A 21,204-nucleotide genomic window follows, 5' to 3' on the forward strand; every position below is an offset into this window, starting at 1 on the left:
GGGCTCGAGCAAAGAAGAACATCACATCCTCTTTATTAGACTCGTGGTGTTTGCCCAGAAAGAAAATTACCGTGCTTTGTTTCCTAGAGCCGCTTTAAAAGAAGTTGTTTGTTATTCAAAATAAAAATAGACTTTCGACTAAAAACAGGGGGAAAAGCTAGCCTGGCTCTGTCTAAAGGTTAATAAAAGCAGTATTGTATCACTAAACTAAAGTAATCTGCTTCTTGCCTTAGTGTACGAGGTAACAATTTCCTCATCAAAATTCATGATTCCCAAAATATCAAACGACAGACACTAAACGCGTTCTGTTTGTGCCTCCATCAGCTGGTGTACGAGTTCTTTCTGCGTTTCCTGGAGAGCCCGGACTTCCAGCCCTCCATGGCCAAACGCTACGTTGACCAGAAGTTTGTCCTGCAGGTAATACTCTCTCTCCCAGCTGTTTGTCAAATACAAAGCTTTGAAGATGTTTCTAAAATCCAGATAAATGGAAAGCGAGAAATAAATGAAGCTCTTTCATGAAACAATAATAATTCATATTAATTAATATTCTGGAGTGCTCTTAAACTTCATGATCTAAATTGGGGCAATTGGGTAAAAAATGCAATTCTTGTTTATTATCTTGCTTTATTTTTAAAAGATATTCGTATAAATCAGTTCATGTATTAATACTTTTGCTCAGCAGATGGTAAAAATACCACCATGAAATGTTTTTACACAGAAATATAACAAATAGAGATTAGTTTTGTATTCAAGAATAATTCATATGACGTTAAGGTTAGGGTGCAGGAGTGAGGAGGTTAGAGAACGAATGTCCCCACGAGAACCATGAAACAAACCTACTGTATTTGTGTGTGTAATTATCATGTGTGTGTAGCTCCTGGAGCTGTTTGACAGCGAGGACCCCCGGGAAAGGGAGTACCTAAAGACCATCCTGCACCGCGTCTATGGAAAACTACTGGGCCTCCGAGCCTACATCCGCAAACAGATCAACAACATCTTCCTCAGGTATAGGCCGCCTCCCACCTGGCCACTGCATAGGATTTAAGGTTGCTTGCTATTTATAGCATTTTAACATCAATAAATAATAATAAACATCCACCAACAAAGGCCATCAGCAGAGTTGAAAGCTGTGTTTATGACCTCTGTAATGCTTTGATTTAGCTGGCTGCGTCATGATTTTAAAATTCAAAACAGGAAATATTTTTACAGAGTTACCAATATAGGAAGGAAGAGGGTAATAACGTGAAGTCACGCGAGACACATGGACATTTAGGCTGAATTAGTACATTTGAGCTACTTATTTAGAGTGGTTCTGTTCCAAGTGAACCTCAAACAACCAACAGCTCCTTTTTATTCCGCTGAATCAATACTAGCAATAATATAGTTTTTTCTCTTCTATCTTTACTACCCAGTCGGTCATCAATTTGTCGATATTCGTGGTTCTTTTGCTCACTCTGAATTTCACCTAGTTGGCTGACGATAACAGTTTTACGCACACAGCTGCTCGTAATTACTGTGTGGACTGAAGCGTGGACCAAGAGAAAGATGGGAGGGGTTTAAGGGACATGCTATCTAAATGTTTGATACACGCAGTATTTTCTGTCTCAGATAAACTAGTGTTCTACCACACATGCACACAAACAGGCACGTTGCATGACTGTGCACATCTGTACATCCCTAATGCATCCCCATCATGCATCTATCCTGAGAGTTAAATCGTCGTGTGGTGACTCACATTTCCTCAAACAATTGGTTAAAAAGCTCTGACTAACAAGAGCGCTGTGATGTACAATCATGTTTCATCATTGCCCTTCACCAAGTGTGGCTGTATTGTTGTGTTTGCGATGTAATTCAAGCACAAGAGAACAGCGATGATGCAACGCACTTTATTTCTGTCTCAGTTAACTGGTTTCAGTGTCGGTGTTTGTTAGTTTTGACAGCTAAAAGACGCTGCATAAGCATAAACGCGTCTGCTAATATTGTAATCCATTTCTCTACCACATAATCACAGAGGTATCAGATTGTATTCCGGAGATAATTTTTTTCTTATAAAATTCTTCGGGAAGTCAGGAATGCCACACAGGGATATGCATTTGTAATTTATGTGAATAGATTATGTTTTACGATTTAAAGAATTGCAGTATTTCTTTTAGTCCCTTTTACTTTTGCTCTTTCTGCTGATGCATCATTACAAGTCACGCTGTGTGTGTCTGTTGTATCCGATCTTCAGGTTCATATATGAAACTGAGCACTTCAACGGTGTCGCGGAGCTTCTGGAAATCCTCGGCAGGTTCGTATTAAATCACGCAGACACACTGTGGGGCACACATTGCTGCTCCGGAGGAAAGCATGCTTTGTAGTATTCCACGGATAATCAATGCTTTTGGAGTTGAGTGTGAACACACAGACACAGATTGTACTTGTCCAGCTGCTCATCTTCATGAGACAGCTGGTAACCCGCTGATTTAAGCTACTATGAAAGATGGCGACGAAGCGAAACCACTCCTGCAACACAAAACACTATTTATTCTGCATTTATTTTAGATGTATTATTGTAACCTCGTTCTTATCAGACAAACACACGACTGTGGTTGCAAAGACCGAAGGAGTAAGACATTAGTTAAAAGGCAGAGGAAATGGGGATGGGGGTGGGGAATGAGTAAAGGTGGGTGGTGGCAGGATGGAAAGTCAGAAAAAAGAGCATGAATGAGAAATGACTCAGATGTTTGTGTAGTTTTTTGCTTTGTCTCTGAGGCCAGTTAGAGAAATATGAGGAAGGGAGGAAGCCAAACTGGTAAACAAACATGTCTTGCTCTCTGCCTGTACGCAAATGAATGGGAGCAAGAACGGAGAGAAGACAGTAATAAAGAGAAATAAATGGAGAGAGAAAATGGAGGATGCACACAAACAAGATTGGTGCTATTATCCAGTCTGTTTAGAGTCTCACTCCCTCTGAAAGCAGAATGTTGTTAAAGGAATAGTTCAACAATTTGTCCAAAACACAGATACAAATATGAACCTTATGTCTGCTTTAGTAAACCGGAGTCAGGGCGGCTTATCTGAGCACAAAGACTGCAAGAAGGGGGAATAGCTCGCCTGGTTCTGCCAACGTGAAAACATATTGGAGACAAATGACATGGTAAAGTGACAGAGAGGACACCGGGCTAATATACAATATGATTTCTGACCTCACTGTTTGTCAACAAAAAAGAGTCAATAATATCGCATAATATGGTACATTATGATGTAATATTGAAAATGAGACAAGGTGAAGAAGTGTAGTGTTAGTAATATAGTAGGCATATTGTAGAGGACAACAGTATGACTTTGTACTGTAAAACATAGTGTGCTATATCACGTAGTATAAATATAATATAGTACAGCAACACATAATTGCATAGAATATTGAATGATATCAGTAGAATATAGACTTTAACAATAACCAAAGTGATCTAGCTCGGTAGGTAGCATGTGGCCTTGTTAAGCTAAATACATGAGAGGTTGCTGTGTCTTTACTTGCATCATGTTGTCCTCTATTATTCAACATAACTTACGATAACTTAACCAGCCAGCGGGGTAGGAAGTGGCCTTGTTATGCTGACGTGCATCAAAGGAGACGTGTTTATGGTTTCTCTCTTGAGAAGATTGAGACACGGAGAAATGAAAGGAGACAGGGAGTACATAAAAGGCAATGAAGGAGAGAAATCAGTATGCAAACAAACATGGAGTCAATAAATATACATTTCCTCTCAAGGGCAGCCTGTGCTGGAATCTAGCTTGTGCCCTTTCTTTGTTATAATATACTCATGAGAAAGAAGTGCTCAAGGACACAACCTGAAATATTTGACCACCTGATCAAACAAGCAAGTTAAAAAAATGATCGATGACTTAGTTTTGACGGGTTAATGCAGAGAACAGAGAGGGAGGAAGAGGAGAGGCTGAATTCAAAGTGAGAAAAGATGGAGGGATGAGGGATGGAGAGAGGATGAGTGAGTGAACAGTGAGTCAGAAGAGGAGGAAGGAGGAGCGAGAACAGGAGAGGAGAGAGAGGTTTGCATTCATGTTGGTGGTAACAGAGGTATTTATAGCTCCTCCCACACACAGAGAGAAGGAGAGAGAGAGATGGGCGAGGGATGATTCATTGTACAGAAAGTGAGAGAGAGGGAGAAGACAGGAGGCAGAAAAAAAGATGGGAGGAAGAGCAGGATTGAGATCTTATTGAAGAAATGTTACATTAAAAAAAAGATGATATTAGGCAGACGGATAGACAGACGGACAGATAGACAGACAGATGGACAGATGGACAGACAGATAGACAGACAGATGGACAGATGGACAGACAGATAGACAGATTGACAGACAGATGGACAGACAGATGGACAGATTGACAGACAGATGGACAGACAGATGGACAGACAGATGGACAGATTGACAGACAGATGGACAGACAGATGGACAGATTGACAGACAGATGGACAGATTGACAGACAGATGGACAGACAGATGGACAGATGGACAGATTGACAGACAGATGGACAGATTGACAGACAGATGGACAGACAGATGGACAGATTGACAGACAGATGGACAGATGGACAGACAGATGGACAGACAGATGGACAGATGGACAGGTAGCCTGAGACAAACAGAGCGCTGCTAAGACTCACACTTGCCCATTTTAGTTCCCACTCTTCGTCCCTCTGGAGGCTGGACTCTGTCAGTCAGTGAACAGCCGACCACGCATTGGTCCAGTCACTTGGAAACGGACCCAGCACCAGAATAGAGTCCACCACACAGACATGCACACCCACATGTGAATCATCGATTTGAGAAGTAATATGTGGGCACTTTCTGTGAATAAATATTCTTCAATTGCTGCTGTCTGTAGAGATAATGCAACAAAACCATCACTGTGTAGTTGTATCCAGTAAAAAGCAGGTGTGTGTGTGTGGAGTATTTACCTGTCGCTGTCCTTTCCTCCAGCATCATAAATGGCTTCGCCCTGCCCCTGAAGGCTGAACACAAGCAGTTCCTGGTTCGGGTCCTCATCCCGCTACACACGGCCAAGTCCCTTTCCATCTTCCACGCACAGGTCAGTGACATCTGCCGGCATGCTCCAGTATTAAAAATTATATGGTTGCATATCGCTCTCGTATTACCAGCAGCTCCTTTTGATTCCTTACGGCGTTAAAAAAAAACATCCGTGCTTTATGTCACACCACCAATGCATTACACAGTACCACATGTGTTTATAGTTTGATGCCATGTCTACAGCCACATGCAGGCGACAGATGTTTATTTAATAGTCTGTTGTACCTACGAATGTTTTCCATGTGAGTTCATATGACTTTTGAAGGCCCACACTGATATGCTGTGCCAGTTTTCTCAATAATACAAGCAAAAACACTAAGTTATTTTGAATATGTGGTGGTTTTGAGGTTCTAAGGCATGCTTTATTGTAGATGTGAGAGACCCTACTCCTCCGACTGTCATATAGTCACATTGGGTTGTTGCTAATCTTCTGGTTTCTCAGGTGTACAAGAATGTCTCTCAAATGCTCGTGGTGATTCCTGCAATGTGTGAAATGTACCACGAGGAGGCAGAGTTGGGTCACAGATAATACTGCAGAGCAATGCGCTCATTGCTCATGTTGAATTACGCTCAGTGTGTGTGTGTTTGGTTTCTTTGGTGTGTTTATGTGTAATCGTAATATTTGAAGACACAGATGGCAGCCAGTCTATCGTGTGTGTCCATATGTGTGTGTGTGTGTGTGTGAGCATTTTGTTTGTGCCCCACATTGTTTGGTTATGCAGAATGTGCAGTTTGTACAGAGATATGTGTGTGTGTGTGTGTGTGTATTCTGGGTTTCAGCATCACCGTGCCCTACATTTTTCCTCCCCGTGGCTCACACACACACACATTATTCACAGGCTCAAACACACACTTGGTTTGACAGGGTCACAAGGGACGCATGCAGGTGGACAGAAGTTTTGTACTTCGTAGTCGTGGCTTCGCGAGAGTGAGTGACCCAGATCTGGATCTAAATATATATACCACAGCACGGTTTATCATCTTAAATGTCCCTCACTACATTTGAATCCTTACAGCAGCTTATGAAGGGTTTTCTCTTTTAAATTCATGTCACTAAATTGTCGTAACAGCAATGTTGAAGCCACAACATGGTTACACATCATGTTTCAGCAAAAAGCAAATGCAGTGTTTTCATTTTCTACTCTCGGATCAGACTCTTCTGCTTTTAAATTGGAACTGAAATAAAAAAATCGATTTTGCTGAGAAGCCAGCATACCCTCTGTGTTTATTTCGACTTGCCCAGCGTACGTATATATTTGTACAAAGCCGGAACTCGTAATTGGTTTGGTGTAATATCAGTATGGGGGGAGAAAAACAAACATTTTGTGATATTGATTCAGTTCCCACAGACACACTGACAGGCGAACAGCTGTGGTCTGACATTGTTCGATATTGCTTAATCCCAACCAGGCCCATGCTCCCCAGATCACTACAGGGTACTGGCTGCTTTGAGTTTTGACAGTCTGTTCCTCTGGCCCAACGCTGACTCGCCTCCCTTCTTGTATGATGTGGAACAAACACAAACTGATGCTGCTGAATGCAATAACAAGAGCCAAATTTGACTTCTAATGGGAAAATTGAGGACAATTCCAATATCGGTTCGATTTAAGTGACGCTGTGAATAAATCAGCAAGACTCACAGATCATGCTGATTTATGTTTATGTTGGATTGGGTAATTTAAAGTAGTGCTAAAAGCATGTAAAACCCTTTCTGATGTGCAGGTTGTAACACATTTTTAGGCTTTCTAGAATAACTTCATCCCCAGAAATAAACTGATTTGAAATGTCACTGTGACGGATCTGTATTGGTGATCTGCCTTAAAAGGACTACAATGTCCATAATCCTTACAGTGGCCTCCTGCACCCACATGTCCTGGCCTGACAACATAATCCAACATCATATTTACCCCAAGCAGCATCTCTAAAGTCTCGCTAATACTTTAAATATTTGACCGAGCGGCACCTTCACTTTAATCCGCCTCTTTTTCCTCCTTTTCTTTTTATTTAAAACTTGACATCCCTGCTTTCGCCAGCCCCCTTTCCTTAGCCCCCACTCCCTCTTCCTGCTTCTCACAACCGTGTTGCACTGCGAAGGTGAGAGACAGGAAAGTTAGGGATGGAGCGGGAAGAGGGGGCAAACAAGAAAGGTGCACCGTAAGAAGGAAAAGGGATTAGGAGATGAAAGCTGTGGAAGATGTGAAAGCCAGACGGGCAGAGAGGCAGACAATAGAGCTACAGGTCATGAATGAGACAAAGAAACATCACCGACAAGAAGAAAGTCAAATGTGATTGTCCTACAACAAGATAGAGAACAGACATCAACCTCTACTGTCTGTAACTCACTAGAGGTTGTGTATCCTTTGATATCAAGGCATCTTGAACGGTACATTTACATCGTTGGAACAAAGCAAAGGTATAAATAGCCCAGAAGAGGAAAGACGGAAAGGCAGAGACAGGAGGTCTAAACTCTATCTCACATTGCCCTGAAGGGACTTTGCGTGTGTGACATCACTCCTTCCGAAGTAAACACACGCACACACAGTCTCCGTCGCCACGGTGCCCACTCGCCACGGCAACAGGCCGGGGTTGAGGGGGCAACCACAAAACACACACATGCGACCACACACACACATAGCACACGCACGCACACACACACACATAGCACACACACAGTCACACACACATGCACAGGCCTACTGAACAATAGGTAATGATTACAGATCATATAGGAGGGGAGAAGAGCTGATGTAGAAGTAGACACACACACACACACACACACACACTTGTGACACATCTCCCCTTGGAAAACGTGTCTTTCCGATCTTTAGCGTGTGTAATCCTGAGGGATAAGTGCTAAGATCCCCCTTGTCTCCTTGACAGATTCAGGGATTGTGTGTGTGTGTGTGTGTGTGTGTGTGTTTTAACCACGTCTCCTCTGTCCCTACAGCTGGCCTACTGTGTGGTGCAGTTTATGGAGAAAGACGCGACAGTGACTGAATATGTAAGACTGTGTTTCATTACATTCATATACTTACGACAACATATTGTTAATTGCTGTGAAAATTGAACCGTGGTGACATCACTTAAAAGAAGTCAAATGTTGAAAGCAAAAAATGTAGATGCGCTCATTCATATTTTTTGTGTTACAAAAAAAAGGCTCAGACAGACAAAGTGAGCAGTTAGCTGGAGAACATAGCGGCTCGTAAGCTACTAGAGAGCCAAATACTTCACTCACCAAACAGTTGATAGAAATTATGGACAAAACTACGAAATAAGACTCAAGTAGCAATAAAGTTAAGTAACCAGTCACTTGACCGTCAGACATTATGATCAGTGTTAGTCCTTAACGTTGGTTTGTTCACCGATGTAAACTAAACTGCTCTGAGTTTGAATTAGAGCATTAGTTATAACCTGAAATGACATACACTACCGTTCAGAAGTTTGGGGTCACTTAGAAATGTCTTTATTTTTCAAAGAAAAGCACTGTTTTTTCAATAAAGATAACATGAATCAAAAATACACACTATACATTGTTAATGTGGTAAATGACTATTCTAGGTGGAAACGTCTGGTTTCTAATGAAATATCTCCATAGGTGTCTAGAGGCCCATTTCCATCAACGATCACTCCAGTGTTCTAATGGTACATTGTGTTTGCTAATCGCCTTAGAAGACTAATATCTGATTAGAAAACCCTATGTTAGCACAGCTGAAAACAGTTATGCTGGTGATGTAAGCTATACAACTGGCCTTCCTTTGAGCTTGAAGTTTGAAGAACAAAATTAATACTTCAAATATTAATCATTATTTCTAACCTTGTCAATGTCTTGACTATATTTTCTATTCAATTTTCAATTCATTTGATAAATAAAAGTGAGTTTTCATGGAAGACACGAAATTCTCTGGATGACCCCAAACTTTTGAACGGTAGTGTATGTCTTCAGAGTATGAATATGAGTTAATGGAGGTGGGACTGATGGGCGCCAGCCAGCTGCCCCGCTGAGCTGATTCCTGCAGTGTTTATTCATAATAATGTGCTTTGTGGTTTCTCTGCAGATCATCAGAGGGCTGCTCAAGTACTGGCCAAAAACCTGCACGCAGAAAGAGGTGAGACAACAGATAATAAAACAACGCGCATGTTTCTTGTAGGACTTGTGCATCGCAAGGTATTCCTTGAAGCGTCTCACAGTACTTATGCTTCACATGAATGTCGGTTCTGTCCTTTATGTATCGATTATAAATGTGTTTGTCGGCGTGTCTGCGTATTCAGGTGATGTTCCTGGGGGAGATTGAGGAGATCCTGGATGTGATCGAGCCGTCTCAGTTCATCCGGGTCCAGGAGCCGCTCTTCAAACAGATCGCAGCCTGTATCTCCAGCCCTCACTTCCAGGTAAACACAACAACCAGTCAGACCATTCTGGGATGTCTTTTGCACAACTTTGCACAAATTAGTGGAACAAATTAATCATAAAACAGGAGTAATAAGCCTGATTCCAGTATCCTAATAGCCTCGTAGATTTATGATATCACGATGGGAACAAACCGCTGAAGGTCAGTTCCTTGGATAACTTAAAGAAGTCTGGTAGAAAAAAAAATCCTGCTCTAACTTTGATGAATGAAAGTCGACTGCTCTCTGTCCCTGTGTTTGCTGTAGGTAGCGGAGCGGGCTCTTTACTTCTGGAACAACGAATACATCCTCAGTCTGATAGAGGAGAACTGTCAAGTCATCCTGCCGCTGGTGTTCGCCACCCTCTACAGAGTCTCCAAGGATCACTGGAACCAGTCAGTGGCTCACACACACACACTTGCTTGCTTGTAGTTGTCCCCACTTCTGACTTTCAGCGGCGAGTTTTCTGGTGGCTGTATAGTCCTATCCTGGATCCACAGGTCTTGTCGCAGGTGGGACATGCGTATGTCATTTCACGCCTCGACTACTGCAACTCCCTCCTGGCTGGTCTACCTGCTAAGGCCATCCGACCCCTGCAGCTCATCCAGAATGCAGCAGCTCGACTGGTCTTCAGCCTCCCGAAATTCACCCACACCACTCCGCTCCTCCGCTCTCTCCACTGGTTACCGGTGGCTGCTCGCATCCGCTTCAAAACACTGGTCCTGGCGGACCGGGCCCGTCTACATCCGGGATATGGTCACACAGCCAATCGACCTAATCACTCGAAATCCAGACTGTTTGCTGTCCTGGCTCCTCAGTGGTGGAACGAGCTCCCCACTGACATCAGGACAGCAGAAAGTCTCTACATCTTCCGTCGGAGACTGAAAACACACCTTTTCCGACTATATCTGGATTAAAACACAGATTAGCACTTCAGTGGCACTTAGATAGCACTTACTTATGGTACTTTTGTAGTTCGACTATGTTGAGGAAATGTTACTTCCTGTATTCTTGTTGTTCTTAGTTTGTACTCTAGGTTGAAATGCACTTATTGTAAGTCGCTTTGGATAAAAGCGTCTGCTAAATGACATGTAATGTAATGTAGTAGTGGTGGTCCTGGCAACCTTGGTTGTTTTTCTTGTATGCCTTCTTTCCTGCCTCCTGGCCGTCCTGTCCTCCTCCAGTGCTGTGGTCCCATCTTGGCACATCTGCCTCCAGGTCCCCTGGTCTGATTTTACATTTCTTTAGCGCTGTTTTTATCTGGTCTTTATAGCGCTTCTTCTGCCCTGCTGGCCTTCTGGCCATACAGCACTTAGTGAGGCAGCCGATTGAGGGCATCCTTATAACGTGCCCCAGCCACCGTAGCTGGTAGTGGGTGATGGTGGCCTCCATGCTAGCCTGCTCTCCTGAGGATCTCGGTCACGCCAAGTGATTCTGGAGACAGCGGATGCAGGGACTTCACATGGCGGCTGTAAGTGACCCAGGCTTCACAACTGTACAGGAGGGTGGTGATGCACACTGCTTGATACACAGAGATTTTGTATGGAGATATAAGTTCTTGTTTTGAAAGACCCGCGCCTGAGTCTCCCAAAGGCAGCTGATGCTTGTTTGATTCTGTTCTGGACCTCATTGTCGATGTTATTGTCCTCAGAGAGGATACTGTATTTGAATGATGGTACTACAGACAGATGCTTATCATTGATGCTGAAGATGGGTGGCGTGGGTGGGATGTTGGTGCTCCACTGACAGACTACCTCTGTTTTGGTGATGTTGATGGTCAGCCCCATCCTGCTGTAAGCCTTCACAGCTGCATCCAGGACAGCCTGGAGGTCTTGTGGAGTGTGAGCCACTAGAGCGCAGTCATCTGCATACTGCAGCTCAAGGACCCTCACTCTGTGCAGCTTGGTGGTGGCCTGCAGCCTCCTGATGTTGAAGAGGTTGCCATCGAGCCGATAGACTACTGTCACCCCGCTGTTGTCCTCAATTTCCTTATGGAGAAGCTGGGTGGAGGAAGATGTTAAAGAGCACTGGTGCTAGTACACCCCTGTGCACACAGGGAAGGAGGCAGACTCTTGTCCTCCTATTGTCACCCTAGCATTCATACCATCATGAAACTGTCGGAGGATGTTGACAAACTTGTTAGGGCATCAGGATGTCCCACAGTAGGTCTCTCTGCACAGTGTCGAAGGCTTTGGAGAGGTCGACAAAAGCCATAAACAGGTCTTGATGTTGCTCCTGCACTTTTCCTGAAGCTGCCGGGCTGTGAAGACCATGTCGACTGTACTCCTGTTCTTCCTAAAGCCACACTGTGATTCTGGGAGCAATGCCTCTGTGATGTTGTTGAGTAGCCTCTGCAGCAACACCTTGGCCAGGACCTTACCAGCAACAGCAAGGAGTGCTATACCCCTGTGGTTGCCACAGATGGTCTTGTCACCTTTGTTTTTATATATAGTGACAATTTTGGCATCTCTCCATTGTTGTGGGATGTTTTCATCAGCCCATACTTTAGTGATGTGTTGATGTAGCGCTCTTGTACAGAGGTAACCACCCTGTTTAAGCAGTTCCGCAGGGATATTGTCCATGCCAGGAGACTTGTTGTTCTTCAGATGACAGGACCTCCAGGAAGGTCGGGGGTTGGTTAAGGTTGTCAATCGGTGGAAGTTCAGGCAGTTGATCCAGGATGGTGCGGTCTGCTTTAGAGTCCTGATTAAGCAGGGTATTAAAATGTTCAGCCCACCTCTCCAGTATACTGCTCTGGTCTTTTAGGACTCTGAGCCCATCTGCGGTTTTAACAGGAGTGATGCAGTGGTTTGTTGGGCCGTAGATAGATTTGACTGCATTGTAAAAGTTATGCATATCATTTCTATCAGCGAAAGATACACACACACACACACACACACATTGATTGATTTGAAATAGGGGTGAATATGGATGTAACCTTTAGCTCGTTAGCTGCTGTTTTGATGGTGAAGTATTCAGATTCTTCCATTTCCTTCTGACATGGAGTGAATTCTAAATACAAGCAGCATGACATTAACACACTAATGTAAAGGGAAAGAACCTCAAAATACTCCATAAAGATAATGTACTTAGTTGCTTTCCACCACTGCTAAGACGTAAGAAGATCATTGAGTAGTTCACAGCTGTTATTAACTCTAACATCCCAACACTGAGAACAATGTTAGCATTATATCTAATAATCTAGCAGAGACACATGACCCACATTTTATGATCCATGCAACACATAAAGTTGCTCGTGACTTAATATCTCTCAAAATCTTCTGACCCACAATGCCATGGGGCTGATTATCCTCATTGTCCTCTTGTTGTCTCCACAGGACCATTGTGTCTCTGATCTACAACGTGCTGAAGACCTTCATGGAGATGAACAGCAAGTTGTTTGATGACCTCACTGCCTCCTACAAAGTGGAGAAACAGAAGTGAGTATGACTCACTCTGTGTGTGTGTGTGTGTGTGTGTGTGTGTATTAGTATCACTGGATACAAGAGGAAGAACGAGAAGTTTCTTAAGTCATGTTTGAGTCGCTATTTGTTCACGTTGTCCTGTAAGTGCGCGTTGCTTCGGTCATCTTTTCAACATGGATGACATCAAGATTTCACTTGTTTCAAACTCAAGGAGGTCGAAAACCTTTGGTGGAACAAAACTTAAAGGAGCAGTTCAACATTTTTGCTTTCTTTCCGAGATGAGAAGGTCATGGTCATCAATGTCAATCTCAATGTCTGTGACTCCAGTGTGGAGTCGGAGTCATTTCACGAAAAGCTCATTTCTTCTTTCTTTTTCTCTCCATCCCTCTCTTTTTCTCCCCCCTCCCTTCGACCTGCCTCCCTGGCAGACAGGGCGCAGAGGATCTCTGGCGAGGCCTGGAGGAGCATCAGGACCGCCGGATGCAGATGCTCACCGAGGCGGCCAGGAACCAGCGCAACCTCCAGGAGCGAGGCGAGAGAGGGGACCCACCGACCCCGACCCAAGCGCCCAAGCCGACCAGGGGCCTCCTCTTCCTCCTCTGGAGGCGGGGAGAGCGCCACCTAGGTGCTGCTCCGCAGAGATTGGATAGCACAGGGGTTAGGGGACAGGGAGAAGACATGAGGTTGATGGTGAAAGTGTTGGGAGAGAAAAGGTACAAAACACAGCCACTGTTCTTTTTTTATCTTGTATCATCGAGAGCGTGGCTTCTCGTGAAAAAGCGCACAAACTCAGTGATCCGAGGTAAACGCAGCACCTTTTTTTTCCCGACAGACTTGTGTGAAACTGGTTCATTCTTTGCTGTACACACATTATGTTGCAGATCAGAAGATGAATATGGTCCGAAAGTGTAGACAGTCGTTTTATTAAGTGGCTGGTTTATTAAACTGCAGGTCAGTATCCAAAATTGGTAGCTGGCCTGCTTCAAATCAGCCTCGAAACAAGAGATGAAATGTCTCTTTTGGTGCAACACTAACCACGGTGAACATATGGGTCTAACTTGATATTCAACCGACCGAGTCAGAGTCTGTACTGTGGCCACGTACTTATCTTTTGGTCCGAGATGCTTATTTCATGTGTGGATAGCACAATGCATTAATAAACAAAAGAAGCAATTTCACACAAATGTCCCAAAACTATTGCTGCACAGACCAGAGTCACACACACACACACACACACACACACACACACACACACACACACACACACACACACACACAGAGACGCAGGTACATATTTACTGTATATATGAGATGAAAGAGCTACAGAGAGGAGGTGTATCCAGGTCCAACAAATCTCAAAACACCACAAATATTTCACCACAATATTTCACAGAGGTTTACAGGCCTAAAGACACACACACACACACACACACACACATACACATACACAGCACACACACAGCTTCCATTCTCCCATGTCCCACAAAGGCCAAAGAAGGTCTCTCAAGGTTAAATAACCACTGATGAAGATGATGAAAATGATATAAAGTACAATACTGTTCCTTCTTCTTTCTTGTTACTCTACTACTCTACTCTACTCTAAGTACTACTACTGATGATGACGATGATGATGATAATGTTTTTATATATATACACATATGTCTCTGGATATTTCTGTAGTGTATTATGGGAGAAACACTAGTGTAGCAGATACCATAAAGGGGAAGGCCGGCTCGAATTTTGAATTCACATCACATGTTGTATGAGGCCATAATGCGAGTGCTGAAATTCAGCGGAATTCCCCTTTAACAGACCTTAAAGCGGGGAAGAATGAACTGGATTGGTGGCGGCTGTTTTTATTTTCTTTTTAAATTTGGGATGTTTGTGGTGCGACGGGTGTATTTTAAAGGGGTATTTCTAAAAAAAAAAAATCCAAAAACATTCCATGTTTAAAGACTACGTTTTATCCTGTTTGTTTAAAGGTGCCCTGTGGAGCTTTCTTGTAAACAAAGTTATGTTTACATTCAGTGTTACTCACCAAAAACACACTGTGTGTATCTTTGAGGCCTGACACGTGTGTTGAATGCATTTCCTTTCTCATAAAACATCTATAAAGTTGATTTAAAAAACTATATATTTCAACTCTTGCGTTGTTTACATACATGTTTACTTGCTCGCAATCTCCTTCTTCCCTGCCGTTGTTGGCATATTGCCAATTTTCGTTGCACATCACCACCAACTGCCGATGCATTACAAACACAATGGGGACCCGCTCATTAAAACATTACTCTAGAGCGCTACTAGTGGTCAACAACTCCACAGGTTACCTTTAAATTGGGCACACAGGGATGTTTTTTGTTGGTTAAAGGATTTGCAAATTTACTCATTTGCCTCGGTTACGTTTTACAAAGTTGAACTTCAGAACCCCACACAATTTTTAACCAAAAATGAATCCAAGCAGACTAGTAAACCCCGCCTATCACAGAGGTTACTGAAGGACAAATAAAGCGCACCACAAGTGTTTCAGACCAAAAGAAAAACCCAGTGATCCAGTTGGATTCCTGAACCCGGAGCGTCTGTTCCTTTAGGATCAGCAGACCTGACGATGCTAGATGGCGACCATGACGATGATGACTTTTTTCGTTGTGAACCAAGAAAAATCTGTTGATTCTTGTCTGATCATTTGACGGAGTGGTGGGATAAAGAGAGGAGGGGGGAAAAAACCAGAAAAAAATTATTTTAGCAATATTTTCATTCTTTCAGGATAATATGTGTGTTCTTAGGGGGTTAAACAGGAAGTGGGTGTAACACTCAAATGTTTACCCCCCCCACTCTTGTTTTTACTCCTGTTGCGTCCTTGATATTCACATTGTCTTAAAGGTACTTTTTGTGTAAATTTATTTGATGAAAAATGACTTTGCTTTGTAATTATGTTGTTTTTCCTCTCGGTTTTTGTATGATCTTGTTCATTTTGTGGAAAACTGATACTGATGCTATTTATTTTCTATTCGATGATGATGGTCAGGTTGTGTGTGCGTGAGTGTGTGTGCGCATGTGCGCGAGTGCGCGTCGGTGTGTGTCCGGTGAGTGAATCAGTGAGCAGGAGATGTGCGTAGACAGAGTGATAGAGAATGAGAGAAAACTGTTGTCTCTTGTTTATTTTTCTCTCTCTCTCCTTCTCTCCATCCTGAGGGACGGGGGTTTGAATCCGAATGTATCGTACAACCAATCGATTGATTGTTCTTTTTCGACGCCTGAGACTACCTGTCGGCTGCTTCATAACCAAACTTTCAAAAAGCTGACTTCAAATCCTGCCTGAGTCAACAAGGTCTTGAAATCCGTTTGACTAACAGCTCTCGGATTGGCATTTCAAGTTTTATTGAGCTGATTTAGCATTTGGAGTTGTTCTGGATGCTTTGAGTTCGCTCTGAGTTGGGTTGGCTTGTTCTGATGCTTCCAGGCTGCATTCACACCTAATCCGCCATCGCTTCTTTATACGAAAGAGCTCTCGAGCGTTCACGCTGCAGCTTTGCATTTCAATCGCAACCTTCCAGGTTTTAGCTTCCGATGTTTAAGTCAGACTAAATATTAGCAACATTTTAAATGAATTGACAACTTATTATCGCATGATGGTGCCTGAGCAATCTCCAGGATAACTGAGCAAATGTGGACCTGATTTGTGAACATTTCAATTTTCTTCTTCAATAGTTTTACAAATTTCCATTATTTCGCAGGAAAAGTACAGATAGAATCAAGTGTGTGATCCAATCCGGCGCTCAACCTCATAAGTACAATCAGTGAAATTACAAAAGAGCAAAAAGAAATTGCGGAAGACCTGGAAAATAAAATAGTTTTGTGAACATTTTTTAAAATTTAATTTAATTTATTTTCCTTTTAAATTACTTCTGATCTATCTCATGACCCCTGAAGGGTCCCCGACCCCCACATTGGGAACCATTGACATCAGCCTTTTTCTCTAACTACCACAATGCTGTCTAGCTTTTGTCTTTTCTGGCAGATTTTAGTTTTCCTCACACAAAGTGCACACATTCGCATGGGCACTGATGGATTAGGTGTCATAGCAGCCTAATACCAGTAAACACCTCAAAACCTGCACATGCTAACAACAGCTGGTTGGCACTGTGGGCAAAAACAAACAAACAGCCTCACATGTAGTTGGATTTCAAGCATTGTTTTGATTCAGGCAAAAAGTTAATACAAAAAAAAGAAAAAAACACCACTCAAAAGAGACAACTTGACCTTGCTGTCATAAAACTCAGCTTACCTTATGATTTTTGTTTTGGCTGGCTTACTCACAAACCCTCTTGATTGTTATTGTCAGTCAGTCAGCTGACTGGGGAAAAAGAACCCCAGCTCCCACTGTTCTAGAATTCTCACTTAATGATCAATAGTAATATTCTTCTTTGGAGAATGATGTTGTAAATTCTAGAACTGCTCCGGTAAAAGGAAGAGAGAGAGAGAGAAGAGAGAGTGTTGGTAGAGAGCTTATTGCCTCACAGACAATGCTGGTCTCATGCATCACATTTCCTCTCTGTGGCCATTTCCATGTGGCCAAATTGAAATGAATGCTTTAAACCAGAGGGGTGGTGTGAACGGAGTCGATAACAGAGGAGGAGAAAGATAGAGGAAAGAAAAGACGTAGAGTTAGACACGATAGAATGGCAATAAGTCAGAGCAACAGTAACAGAGTGAGAATATAATGTTACCGAAAACTACAACTGCATTACGTAGCAATTTCACTGAATTTCTAGATTTGCACTGTCTGCCCAATGGTCTGTGTTTGTTGTGTTGAAGAAAAAGCTTCGAGAAGATGATTGAGATGATGCAGGGGAAGAAGAAGATGTATATTTTGGGGACCAACACGGCGGTGGGGGAGGGGGGGGGCGGGGGGTTTGAATGTAGAGACGCTTACTGCTGTACGTAACATTACAGGGGGGTGTAGAATGGAGAAAAAAACAACTATGTGCTAAAAATGAAACTTCACTTTGAGAAAACACTCTGGGAGTCTTGCTGTTTTTGTGTCACCTCTTTTGTCTCTCCAATAATATTAATTCCACTTTTATTGATACTTTGATCAACAGGCACAATGCACGTTATGTAAATCTGAACCAGTTTATATTCCTATAGAGACAATGTGTCTTTCAGTATATTGTTTTGATTTTTTGGGCAATAATCTCCATTTCCTGTCTCAGGGTGACAGCTCTTACACTACCGGCCTCTCATCCAACAGAAAGGTTAGCACCTAGCTAGTGGAACAGGTACAGAGAAAACGATTTACCTCAGGAGTTTGTGGGGAACATAACAGAGCAAATTATTTGTCATATTAGGTGATACTGTCTTTTTTTTTCAAAAAAAATGATGCTTTAATCTGCTGAAAAGTGTAGTTTTGATGTATTTTCCAACCGCAACATGTTTACAACTGTGGTAAAATCAATTAACTGACTTTTGAAAACTTGCTTGAGTTGAGTAATTCATCATAATTGACATCAAATCAGAAAAAAAGCTTCAGAATTATTCCAGAGCATTATGACGGAAAAATATACGGCTATGGAAAAATCTAAAGCAGCATGGCTTGCAAAATGGTTAGCTGTGATATAAATGGGTATGTTATAGTAATTGTGCTAAGACATGCAAAAACAGTGAAATGGTTTTGAACTTTAGGAACAAAAAGGTCCATGTGACAGCATTGATTGAGGTCGTATTATCTTGTTTCCATGACATTTGAAATCGACAGGACTTTTAAAAGTCATAGCCAATGTACGTTTTGTCTGGTGTCCAAAGTTTTAAATGACCCATGCAGTAAAAGTTTAAAAGTTCCATTCTTTGTTGTCATAAAACCAATCCTTTGTCACAGTGAGTGTCAAAATGAATTCTGACAAGTACATCACTGAGAGTAGAACAACGTTGGATAAAAAACTCACACAGAACACACACACACGCACGCACACACACACACAGACACACACACACAGATACAGGCGGAGGCTAAGAAAACATAGACAAGCATTAGCTTTTTCCAGGGAGTCCCCATTATTTCTGGCTTGGGGTCTCTCTAATGGTATTTCTTTGTAATTGCTATGATGTCAGAGTGTCCGTCGGCCCGAATGGTCTTCTAAAAACAACAATGAGAAGAGATCGGTTCCATTCACTGCTTGTTGTCCGAGTAGAGAGACACCGGAGTCCAGCTGCTCAAATCTCTGCAAGAACTTCAGCTAAAAAGGTGAGAAGAGATTTTTTGTTTTAACATCCATCAAGTAATGTAGGACAAGTGACATTACTTTGACTGATAATCATATTTAAGATACTTTAAACTGCTTTTGGGACATAATTATGTTAGCAGACTATTCAAAGTCAGCGTTCCATAGCCCATGTGGAGTTATTGTGCTCACAGGGAATACAGTGTGGTGTTAGTGTCTCATTGCCTATAAAAGTATTCACATCATTCCGTTCATGCAGAAAGTATTTTTATGTCAGTGTTATATTTCTTAATAGGCACTCTACAGTCTGGCTGAGTTGAGGTGATTCCAGTTGTTTTAGTGCAGTTTAAGTGGTTTGCTTGAAGAGTAATTAAGCAGATGTCTCCAGAAACATTAACAAAATGACCATTGATTCGAATTTAAAAAAGAAAAACTGCTTTTTAATGCGTCTAAGTGAAGTTACGTTTTTTTGTGGTTGTTTATTTTTTTGTGGGAAAGATTAGTTTAGTTGAAGTTAATGATTAACCATTTAAATAATTCCTTTTATCTTATTTTTTATTTTCCTTTTTTATGTATTCACTGTATATCACTGCATTGGCTGCAGTGGCCATAATAACCACTAGAGGGAGTTGTGAGTCAAGGTGAACGTACTGCTCTGAAAGTCTCCTCAGCTTTTTGGGATGTCTTCCCCTGTAGATTTAAAATATTGGCAATAAAACCTTCAGCAATTGATTATCTATCTCAAGTAAGAGGCCAAATTGAATCATTTATTCTGTAAAAATTACAAAGAAATGTAATCTTTATTTTAAGGTGAGCCGTTTTCCACCCAGGTAGAAAAGGTCACCTGTACCCATAGCTGAGGTATAATGGATGTATACTTAAAATAAAATATAAAGTATTGCCACCATTAGAGATACGTTACTCTTTTTCTTCTTTCCCAGCATGCATCTCCATCCCCTGTCCCCCTCTTTCCTCCTCCTCCTCCTCCTGGTTGCCGGGGCAGCGGAGGTGTGCGTTGCCCTGACAACCACGCTTCACGGTTTCCGAGGCTGCGCCGTGCGAGAGTTCTCCTTTGTGGCCCAGAAGCCGGGCTGCAAGGGCCTGCGCATCAGCACAGAGGCCTGCTGGGGGCGTTGTCACACCTGGGAGGTAAAACACACACACACACGCACACACACACACGCAAACCTAACCCAAAAAGGGCCAATAACCAATTATCGGCCCAGACCTATATGTCATTGTTGAGCAGGGATGTTACTGAACTTTTTCTGAACTCCGTCTAGTTTGCAGGGAGAGAAAAAGCTCCGTGGAACAGAGCTGACTCAGGCACATGGAGAAGTTAATTTAAAGTGGCAGTTTAAAGTCCACTTCCCAGCTTTTTCCAGGACTTTCAACAGCGTCTCATGGTTACTAATTCGGTACTAATTTGACAATATAAATCTAAACTGATGATTTCCCGTAAGTGAACTTTTTAACTGCATCATTATACTTGAAAATGTGAAATGTAGTTGAATGCTCAGGAAAGGGATAGAAAGTTGACCTTGGGTTAAAACTGTTTTTTCTTGGTCAGGCTATCAAATCCAAGCTCAAGGATGAACTCATGTTGTCATCATGTCTCCAACACATGTGGACAAAGTGTAGAGATCTCAAATGTGTGCATTTCACAATAATATTCTCTTCTCTATGTAATGGGGAAACAGAGTCGAGTCAAAGATCACATGGAGAGCAAACGTAACCTGTGTGTGTGTGTGTGTGTGTGTGTGTGTGTGTGTGTGTGAACCCTGCAGAAACCTGTGCCGGATGCCCCCTACATCCACACCACCACACCGTGTGTGTACGCTACAGTCTCGCCGCCCGCCGACCCACGCCCCTGCCGGATGCCCAACATCTCCCCTCTCTACCACTACCCCATGGCTCTGCACTGCCACTGTGCCGTGTGCTCCACACAGGACACGGAGTGTGAGACCTTCTGACGGGCAGGACGCCGCCTTCAGGAAACAATGTTACCCACAGTTTTACTGATATGAATGATAAATAAAATGTTGAAATCAATACTTTTCATTTTGTGTGATACTTGACGTCTA

General features: G+C 42.6%; 2 protein-coding genes across 2 annotated transcripts in view; both read left to right on the forward strand.

Annotated features, from left to right (window-relative positions):
• ppp2r5b (protein phosphatase 2, regulatory subunit B', beta) overlaps nt 1–12,921 on the forward strand; it is a 30,038-nt gene extending 17,117 nt beyond the window's left edge. The window contains exons 4-12 of the mRNA XM_056443039.1: nt 325–417; nt 875–1,005; nt 2,231–2,290; nt 4,984–5,092; nt 8,039–8,092; nt 9,147–9,197; nt 9,361–9,480; nt 9,745–9,872; nt 12,816–12,921. Coding sequence (XP_056299014.1) covers nt 325–417; nt 875–1,005; nt 2,231–2,290; nt 4,984–5,092; nt 8,039–8,092; nt 9,147–9,197; nt 9,361–9,480; nt 9,745–9,872; nt 12,816–12,921 — 852 coding nt within the window. The remainder of the gene's footprint in view (nt 1–324; nt 418–874; nt 1,006–2,230; nt 2,291–4,983; nt 5,093–8,038; nt 8,093–9,146; nt 9,198–9,360; nt 9,481–9,744; nt 9,873–12,815) is intronic.
• A 6,115-nt stretch (nt 12,922–19,036) lies between these two features.
• Nucleotides 19,037–21,101, forward strand: LOC130211989 (glycoprotein hormone beta-5-like). The gene is made up of 3 exons (XM_056443040.1): nt 19,037–19,143; nt 20,062–20,269; nt 20,908–21,101. The coding sequence occupies exons 2-3, from the start codon at nt 20,063–20,065 to the stop codon at nt 21,091–21,093; spliced, it is 393 nt and encodes a 130-aa protein (XP_056299015.1). The 5' UTR covers nt 19,037–19,143; nt 20,062; the 3' UTR covers nt 21,094–21,101.
• Nucleotides 21,102–21,204: the final 103 nt, after the last annotated feature.

Source organism: Pseudoliparis swirei, chromosome 21 (assembly GCF_029220125.1).
Source record: "Pseudoliparis swirei isolate HS2019 ecotype Mariana Trench chromosome 21, NWPU_hadal_v1, whole genome shotgun sequence".
Classification (NCBI taxonomy): Eukaryota; Metazoa; Chordata; class Actinopteri; order Perciformes; family Liparidae; genus Pseudoliparis; species Pseudoliparis swirei.

Coding starts and splice junctions, on each gene's coding strand:
- LOC130211989 (XM_056443040.1), top strand. CDS start 20,063: ATGCATCTCCATCCCCTGTCCCCCTCTTTCCTCCTCCTCCTCCTCCTG. Junction 20,270..20,907: donor GGCGTTGTCACACCTGGGAG/GTAAAACACACA, acceptor TGAACCCTGCAG/AAACCTGTGCCGGATGCCCC.